Source organism: Glycine soja, chromosome 5 (genome assembly GCF_004193775.1).
Source record: "Glycine soja cultivar W05 chromosome 5, ASM419377v2, whole genome shotgun sequence".
Taxonomy (NCBI): Eukaryota; Viridiplantae; Streptophyta; class Magnoliopsida; order Fabales; family Fabaceae; genus Glycine; species Glycine soja.
In genome coordinates this window covers 38374874-38385010 of record NC_041006.1, presented here as the reverse complement: position 1 = coordinate 38385010, position 10137 = coordinate 38374874, and the positions used below count along the sequence as shown (strand labels likewise).

The 10137-nt window shown below is 31.4% G+C and overlaps 1 protein-coding gene and 1 pseudogene across 1 annotated transcript; one reads left to right on the top strand and one right to left on the bottom strand.

Moving 5' to 3' along the window:
• Positions 1-2920: 2920 nt before the first annotated feature.
• On the top strand, positions 2921-5600 carry LOC114413085 (annotated as a pseudogene).
• A 152-nt stretch (positions 5601-5752) lies between these two features.
• Positions 5753-6432, bottom strand: LOC114413086. The gene has a single exon (XM_028377283.1). It carries the CDS (start codon positions 6398-6400, stop codon positions 5975-5977), a length of 426 nt encoding a protein of 141 aa, XP_028233084.1. The 5' UTR covers positions 6401-6432; the 3' UTR covers positions 5753-5974.
• Positions 6433-10137: the final 3705 nt, after the last annotated feature.

Here is a 10137-nt window from a genome sequence, read left to right as displayed (position 1 = left end):
AAGCATTGCAAGGAAGTATTTGAATGGAACTTACAAAACTGAAAGGAAAATTTGCTCATTTATTTATGTTATTGTTATCTTATCCTGAGCAGGGCTGTTGTACCCCTTATTCAGGGTTTTGAAGATGTTGGGGACTTCACTGTATCAGAAAGATTGAAGACTAGTTTACATGTTAACTTGATCTTTTATCTAATTGTGGGATCCATTGGCCATTTTGGATTTATTCTTCTCATTATGATGCATGAGCGCTGGTTGGTTCTCACCCTCTTAATCTTAGTTATTTTGAGTTGATAAAAAAAACTTAGTTATTTTGAAATATATTAAAAAAAAACTGTTGCATGAAATTAGCTCTAAGATATTGCTTCCTAGAGTTTTCTAATTAGTTTTTCTTCTTTTTTTCCTTTGAATATTCCTATTCCACTAAAGAGTTCTATTGTTTCCTCACATCCATAGTCATAAACATAACAACTAACTTCTTGAATATTTACCATACCATAATGTGGACCTGCTTTTGAAGGCAATATTTGGCTTCATATTTTGTCATGGCTGATATATTCCAGAAGCTTTCCCTCATACTCTTTCTTATGCTTTTGTAATTCTGAATAATGATGGTTCGTGCTAACCATTTTCCATGAGACATCCATAATGCACTACTTTATCTGTTAAAGCCATGCAGTAACAATACAAGTCAGACTTTTATCCAGTGCATGTAGTTTTTTGTTGTTGACATTTTTGCATTTACTCCTAGAGGCTATCACATTTCCTCTGTCCAAGCCCAGTCTTTCAACTTTTGACACATTTTAAAAAGCCGTGGGACATTTAGGGAAATCACGAATTTAAGTTACATATATGCCTCTGTCCAAGCTTTATAAATACTACTTAGGTCTTATCTGTAGTTGATGTAACCTTTCAACCCCCTAAGAGCCGACCTCCTGATGGTTGTACACTATTATGCTTCACTTAGCCTTTTTGGTCAACCCCTTCATAGTTTGCCCTTTCTGAGACATTAGCAACTAACTTTGTACTCTATAGGCCACAATTAAGCCAATTTTCCAACATACCCTCTCACACCTTGGGATATGAGCCCAGAGTGTGGAAATGCAGGTTGCTCACTAATGAATCTAAGATAAACTCTGATGTCAAATTAGAACTTGAGCTTAGGGCGTAACTCAACCCCACAAAAACTAGCTTGTAAGGTGAGGACTGCCCAAGTTCTATAAGCACTATTTATAGGCCTTATCTCTTGTTGATGTGAGATCATAACCCCCAAGAGTCGATGTCTCAATGGATGCACACTACACAATGCTTCACTTAGCCTTTCTCTGGTTCATAGATAGCCCCACATTGACAACCAACTCTAAGAATCACAATTAAGGTGGGCTAGGGATGATCGCAATTAAGGTGGCTTTCCAACATTCTATTAATTTTCATAACATGTTACCTTTCTGTCTACGAAGATATGAATAACAAATAATGCAACATATTTTAACCCCCCCCCTCCTTAGGTTAAGCTTATTAAGGTCTCATTTTGATACAAATAAATGCAGAAAGAAAATCAAAATTTGAAACAACTTAGTTCAACTCAACCAAAGATCTTAAACAAGTAGTACTCACATTGACAGTGTTCTAGGTATATAGCTCTTGAAAATCTTTGGCTCAAAATACTTGAAGGACCCTTTGGCATTCTCACACATGCAGTTCTTAATATCTTCAATCTCCTATGTCTAACTAGTACCCTTGACATTTTTGGCCCCTTGACATTCTTCCAGCTACTCCATGTATGTCTGTACCACCCAACAACATACACAATTCCCTTACTAGTACACAAGACTTCAATCTACAAACTCCCAAATTTCAAGGTAGCAAGACAGCCAAACTCTCTTGGGCCAGATGACTGCACCCATGGTTTATCCTGATCTGCTCTGGAGCATCATTCTCCACAGAAACCCTGGCTGCACCTACAGTTTGTGACTCTCTTGGTCACTGAGCACCCCTCCTTGCACCCATTGAGTTGGAATACAGCACCTCAGTCTTGTACCAAATGGGCCATCATACGCATCATATAGCCACCCCATTCTGATCCCTGAATCAACTCCCCATCCCCGCAATTCCCTTAGTCACACTCATCTGGCCTATCTCTGTGGTCATGGCTGGCCATGAACAAACAGCATTTAGTGTGAACCTTTGTCATAATTATAGTTGAATAATACTCTAATGTATGCTAAATGTGATAATAAATTTAAACTATTATCCTAGCAGTACATAATTATGGATTTGACTTCTTTAAAGTGTTGAAGGTGATAAAGAAAGCGTGCATTCACCTTTGATTTTAAGTGAGTTAAGTTTACAAGATTTTAATTGAAATCAACAGTGGATACATGATACCTTCTTCATTTTACACACTTTCTCATTTTAGGGAAGCCAAATCCATTAAATGTTTTTGCATATAGAGTAGAGGGAATAAGTATTCAATACAATTATGTATATTACAGTCATTTAAAACATTAACGTTTGTCAATGGAGGTTTCCCTAGGTTTTTGAAACAATGGAGAATTTGAATGTAATATTTGCAAACCTGGCGGGAAGTCTATGTAATTTGGTCATACACATATATGCTTGTCTTTGGCTTTAAAGATTCTTAAATTTCATTTTGCTTCTGTCTTGCAATATTTTTTTTCCTTTCATGGTTAGGTTTCCTGCTGCATTTAGTGTTGCATCATTTAGTCATGACATCACGTACTCCTTTTATGAGGAGATATTAGGTGGGCTTGGGAGTTGAAGGGAGAAGGGGGAGGAAGAGGTCGCGCCCTCATACTAACATTCTAACCAAAACTAACAACGAACATTTGCCAATCCAAAAAGAAAAACAAAAGACGTACTCCTTTTATGAATATGGAATATAATAATTAGAGGCATTTGACATAGGCTTCTGAATAAACGGTGTTGCTTTGCAGAATTTTTCTGGCGATGCATTTTAAGAAAGCAAGTTCAGAAAGGCTTGGCTGTTATACTTGGTGTCATGTCCGTTACAATTCTTTTAGCTGAGGCAACTTCTACCTAGTGTTGATCTATCACTTTTCTCGATTCTTATAAAATCTGTTGGAACACAGGAGGTGCTTGTGCTGGTAGATCAAGTTTCTAAGAGATTTAATGTTTGTAGTAAATGTGGACACCAAGATGTTGTATATATTTTTGAAATCTTCTTTTACCTTTTGTCAAAAGAAAGTTTGGATGAAGATTTAATTTTAGAATATTGAAAATCTTATAACAGTTTAAAGAAAATTGAAGTCTATCAGGTCTCATGAACTTCTATGATTGAGTAACTCTTTCGGTGTGGATATTGGTCAACTGCACATGTTTTTCTTAATGGCCGGTTCCCTGCCTATCTTTTCTAGAAAATTAGCTTGCTTTTTTTGGTTTAAGGCTGTAATTCAATTACCTTGGAAATTGTAACTGACATCATATCTAGTTAACAAAAAGGTTTGGAATTAAATTCAACTTTGGAGTTGGGTTATACATGAAATAATGCAAACAAATAAGTCATTTATTCTGACGGTATTGTCTTTTCTTTGATGAAATGCTTTATTTCATATTTAAAATGAAGACAGGCTGCCTTTTGAATCCCATTTCTTCAATTTCTTGCTTAGGCGCTGGCTTTTGTTCCTCTCATGTATATGTGCATCTGCACATACTACTCCTCGTTCAAAATTGGAACATTGGTGTTTTACTCATTGACACCCTGACAGACCAGCTCAGTTAGCTTGCTTATGATATGCTCGTAAGATTTTATTCACTATGCTACTTATTTCTGTTTCTTGAATTGCTGGTGCTATTGTACAAATATCATTTATTTTCTATCTCATTCCCAGTTTGATTGCTCGATATGCTCCCCCCATCTCATTCAACTTTTTCAATCTCATTCTCCTTGGTTCTGATAAAACAACTATATTTAAACAGGTAAATCTTTTTTCATGGTTTAATGTATTGCTCTCTTCTTTTTCTTTTTTTTATTGTACCAGATATATGTACTTATTTTTCCAAGTGCCTGATGTTTTTCATGTTTTTTCATACCTATACATAAATGTCCACGTTTTTCCCATAAGCCAAACTAATGAATCATTGACAGCTGTGAATCAACATTTCATGCTTTCATTCCTCCCTGTTAGTTCTTTTTTCTAATTTGGTGCCTTACATGACTGATTGCAGCAAATGGGGAACATTGATAATGCTGTCCCTTTCTTTGGAGATAAGTTTAACAGAATCTATCCACTTATTATGGTTATATACACCCTTTTGGTTGCAAGCAATTTCTTTGATAGGGTATTTGATTCTCTTGGGAGCTGGAAGAGATATGTTTTCGAAACTGAAGCTGAAGATATGGGTGGTTTTGATCCATCAGGATTAATTATCTTGCAGAAAGGTATGCAAGCTAAGAATTCTGTTATTGTCAGAACTTTAGCTCAAAATATTAAATGACAAATCATGTCTAAATTAGTGAACTTTGTTCAAATGTGGGATTTGTTAATTACTTATGTTGATTATCAATTCATATAAATTTGTAGAAAGATATTGGCTTGAGCAAGGACGCAATGTAGGCGAGCAAGTTGTTCCACCAGTGAGGAATTTTAATGGAATTGATGTTGAATCTAGTGACAATATTATGGTATGTCAACACCCCACTGAAAAGAAAATAGAAGCAATCTTCTCTCACTATTTTCATCTTTCATCCAACATTATCATGACTTTGATGGCTGCAAGATATGACATTTGTTAGTCTTCTTGTTGTGGTCAAAGTTCAAACAGTTCACTCACTTTATATCTGATATGGTTCAGGTGAAGAATGGTGTTGAAATGAAGGGAAATTCTTCTTTAGTTAATAAAGAAATAGATGGAAATCTGCCTAAAACTTTGAAGGAAGAGACAAGGAGATATAGCTCGAGCAGGGAAGCCATCAGCAGCAGAGTGGATTAACATCTAAATTGAAGCCAGAAGAGAAAAACTTAACATCTTCTAGGGTTTCCCTGCCTGATCACAGCAATACTCATTCTAGTAATGCTTCTGGAACTTCAGGCTTGGCTTCAACATGGCAAACAATGAAAACAGGTTTTCAAAGTTTTGGGGCTAACTTAGGGGGCAAAGAATTTTTACCCATACGGCAAACACAGGAAGCCAAGATGTCTCGTGTGTCCTCATCTGAGTCCCTTGATGATATATTTCAAAGACTGAAACGGCCTGCATTGGACCAAAATATTCACAATGAAAATGATTATTTGAGGGGGGGCAATATTTCTGGTCCTTCTAGATGATATCCAGAATTTGGGCGAGAAGTTGCAAGTGTTCTATAATTGATCATATGCAAAAACATATTATCATGTACAGTTTCTTGTTTCCTTTGGTAGTTTATACCTCAAATGCATTTTAAAGATAGATAGAAAGATAGTCTTTGATACAGGAACTCATACTCGTTACAAGTCAATCTCACATTAAATGTAGATGATCCATAGAAAGAATACTTAAATTTTCACCATTATACAGCATTCAGATATTTGTTCTGTTTTGATTCATAATCTAATTTCACTACCCGCTTAGCAATTAGCATACCTCTCCATTGTACATCATTTACAGATCTCATGTTTTGCTCGTGTATGTACACCCTGATCACAGTAGATATTAAAAATGACAAGTAGAACACTTGTGGAGCAATGGGAATAAGGGTTGCCATCACATGGTAATTGTTAAATTGCACAGCTGCAGAAAAGAATGAAATATTTTAATCCGATTTATTGTTGAGGGGGTAGTGAACATCGAAATGTAAAGAAAACCATTAAAATTCCCGGAACAAGCCAATAATCAACTTAACAATAGAAGATCGTGCTCATCCCATCACCCATCCTCTAATTCAGAGGCGAGTTCAATTTTGGTTCACAATCATGTGTAGTTACATAAATTGAAAAACTGTATATAAATTAACTAATTAAAAATGCCAATTCTTTTCCTCCCTCATGGTCCTGGAATGCATGAAGGTCTCCTTGGTGTTCTTTTTGGTCAATTTGAGCAGCTTGGACCAAATACCCCTTTTCTTACTTCCCCTGTTGCTCCCATTGACTTCCCTATCTATGGCTTGGCTTCTTGAAGCAAAGGCAATGGAGTTGCTCTTCTCCAACCCATAATTGAAGCTAACCATGGAAGAAGCAGAATCCATTACGAGAGAACTATGGCGGCGGTGGCCACGAAACAAATAAGGTGGAGGAGGAGGAGGAGGACAAGGGAGAGGATAAGTTGGATTGCTGTTGTCATAGAGCTTCAAGAGTTTGTCTCTTAAGCATGAGGGACAAACACCCGGTAGTTGCTTGTTATTTGGGTGGTACTTACACCCTCCTCCTACTGCTTCTAACTTCATAATCTAATGGTACTTGTTTTGTTCATTTGTGTGCTTGTCTCAATGAATTTATAGATTCATTAGTTGTAGTTGTAATGCAAAGGAAATGCACGAGCATACGACTTTCCTCGATGTTTCTTGGTAATACAAGGAATGATGGCAGCGAATCAACTTCTATGACTGCGTCCAATCTAATCGTATTTCTGGATGTTAATTTTTTCCCTTAAATGATTTTTTTATGCAATCTTAAACATTAAAAAATTATGTAAACCAATCTAAGGAAATTGCATCCGTGGTCATCATAGTATTATTATGAATAATACTAGTCAAAAATCATTTCTTCACAACATCTACAAGCCTGTTTGTATAACAAACAAAACTCCCTTTTCACGAATCCCAACACTTCTATAACGTGGTTTTTGCAAAAGGAAAAAAATCTCACGTTTTGAAAACGGAGGCTATAACGGGAAATTAAATAGACTAAATAGAATTTTCATATTGGGTATCTGCTGATTTTAACTAATTTCCAAAAAAAACCAATTTTGAACATATTAATTTTGGGTTAATTGATTTTGAACATATTAATTTGTTTGGCTTAGTTTGTATGTTTTGGTTCAAATTGAATTAATAGACTAAATGGAATTTTCATTTTGGGTATCTACTGATTTTAATCAATTTCCAAAAAATCAATTTTGAACATATTAATTTTGGGTAAATTAATTTTGAAAATATTAATTTAGTTTGACTTAGTTGTCTGTTTGGTTCAAATTGAATTAAATTAAATTAATAAATTTTAATCATCTTTGACTCAGATATTGATTTTGTGGTTTAAATTTTGATGACTAGTTACTTGAATCATTCATTGTGGTTGGTTAAACTAGTAAATAAATCTGCTGTGATTTTTTTTACTGGAAATCTGCTGTGAATTAGGAATATGATGGCGTATATATACATTTCTGGTTTTTATTTTTGTATTATTAAATTAGGAAACAAATTTGCTATAAATTAAGATATGATTGTAACATATATTTATGGTAGCTTGTGTATTATTCAGAAATAAATTGTTAAATCTGCTATAAATTAAGAAACAAATATGTTGTAAATCTGTCTATCTCTCTATATGTATAACAAGACTTTTGACTAAAAAATGATTATTTGAATCAATCAGTTTAAATATCTACTTAGATTTTATTTGATTTTTACTTATATAACGTATGGCATCTTTTTATTAAAAGGAATAATTTTTTTTAAAACATATTTTTTAATGGAATTTTTTATTTATTTAACAAACTTATTAAAAAATGATTGCTTGAACCAATTAACTTGAATTTTATCTCTGTTTTTTAAATTCAAAATATAAATCAAACTTGTTGAAACGATGCAACAAAACTTGTATTAATTGGATTAATACAATATGCGTTTGACAGAAAATTTATAAAATTAAACTAATTTATTTTAATTGATTCGAATTATTTCTTTCATAAAAATAAACTAAATAAATATACTAAAATCGGCGTGAAAGGTTTGGATAAATAAGTTTTATCTCCAGTGTCGCCATTGAAAAAAAAAACTAAATCAACCGGAAGACATTCATAAATAATTATAATTATAGTTGATTTCCCTTTATATTTTATAAATGCATTATTTATTTATTTTTGTTTCAACAACTTTTCTTACTTAAGAAAGGGGTTTCCTTTAATATATATATATATATATATATATATATATATATATATATATATATATATATATATGCTTTCTAATTGGCTATTAACTTCCAAGTTTTTTTTTTAAACTGGAACTTCCAAGTTCCAAGTTAATGCATTAGAATTAAATGACGCATTTCAGTCATAGACAAACCAAAATACTGTGTGTGGACAGTATTATGTGAAGAATGTTTCTTCAAAGAAACTCAGGAAGACAAAGGCAGCTAAATCAACGTTTGTCCTTTGACTATGAAGAAGAATATGTAGCAAGTCAAGGTAGCGCACGTGAGATGATTAAATAAATTAATTCTAGGTCTCGACTCTCGTACGACCAAAAAAACTGGGCCAAAAGAAAAGATCACCCACGCAAAAATCAAGGTTTGTCTAAAAAAAACTCTGGTAATTGTATGTCTATTTTTAATTTAATTTAAAAGTATTATATGAAATAAATACACTTTAATTTATGTATGGGTAAAATATGTTTGAAATTATTGTAAAAAATTTCATATTAATTTGATTTTTATAAAAAGTTAAAATATATTTTTATTGGTCATGAATAATAATTCTGTTAGACGGTAATATGATGTGAATAATAGATTTATAAGTATAATTTGATTATAAATAAATTAAATAATTTGTTTCAGTTAAAAACTTTTAAATTGGATTAAATAATATCTGACAACTAAAATTCTTTAAAAATTATAATTTTATCACCTTTTAAATAATTTTTTTACAATTTTTTATGAAATTAAGACAAAAATAAAACAACGCTAAATTATTATGTCTTCTGAGTATGCTTGGAAAAATAGAAAAAAGAAAAAATAATTAAGTTCTTTAATCACATTAAAAAGTGTCTAATGGAGTTACCCTTAAAACTAACCAAAATATGTATTATTTTTTTTAAAAAAATTAATATAACTTTTTTTATAAGAATTAAATTAATAGTTTTTAAATTTTTCAGAAATTTTAAACATATTTTACCTTTATATATTTTACTATCAATTTATTCTTATTAATTGGTATCTGAATAATATTAATTAAAAATATTTAATTAACTAAAATATAAATACTAATATTTTGATTGGTTTTGATATAATATAATATAATACATTTTTTTTTACTTTTAATTCATATTTTAAATATACTGGTTAATATTATTTTTTAAACATTTTTGAAGTTTACTCCATCCGATCTCATTTATTTGTAAAAAAATTCATTGTATCTTATTTTTGTATTATTTATGTTTGATATTAAATTTTAACGAAGAATAATTTAAGAAAAGAATTTATTTTTTAATTACTATTTTTTTAATAAGCGTGTTTCTTTTTCTTATAAATAAGATCAGAAAAAGTATCTTATATATATATTTTTAATTGCATTACGATGATAGATTGCTAAGCAATGAACCTGCACGTCCGGATATTCTCGTTTATTGAAATGGTCAAGGAAGAAGGAGACATATTAACGTAAAAGCCCGTTTTGGCGATCGAAACACTGCTTACCGCAAAATATATAAAAGAAAACAAAAGAGAAAACTGTCAATGTATAGAATAGGGATGTTGAAAATACTAGGTGTTTCCGTAAATTTATTCAATTCAATGTAAATAATAAAATTATTAAAATTCATAGAAAATAAAGATTGAATTATTATTTTTAAAAAGATGACTAAATTAAATTTCATATTAAAATTTGAAAGTTAATTCAATCTACTTCAAGTGGAACTTATAAGTACACATGATTTTGTTTATAAAATTACTGTATAACTTGTATAAGTAAATATTTATGATATGACTACGCTATTTTTTTATGGTTTCACTATCTAAATTGGGTCTTATTATTATTATTATTATTATTATTATTATTATTATTATTATAGCAATAATAATATTTTGTGAAAGTCTATTAATTATGAAGAATCGATTTAATTTTTTTACCTAATATTTTTTATTATATAAATTTTGTATTTCATTTAAAACAATGCGGCCGTAATGTATATATTTTGGGTTATTAGAGGTTCAAAGATTTGCTTTTGAGGACCCATAAAGAGGGTAG

What these genes read in the sequence shown, in the direction of transcription:
- LOC114413086 (XM_028377283.1), bottom strand. Translation starts at nt 6,400, where the DNA reads ATGAAGTTAGAAGCAGTAGGAGGAGGGTGTAAGTACCACCCAAATAAC.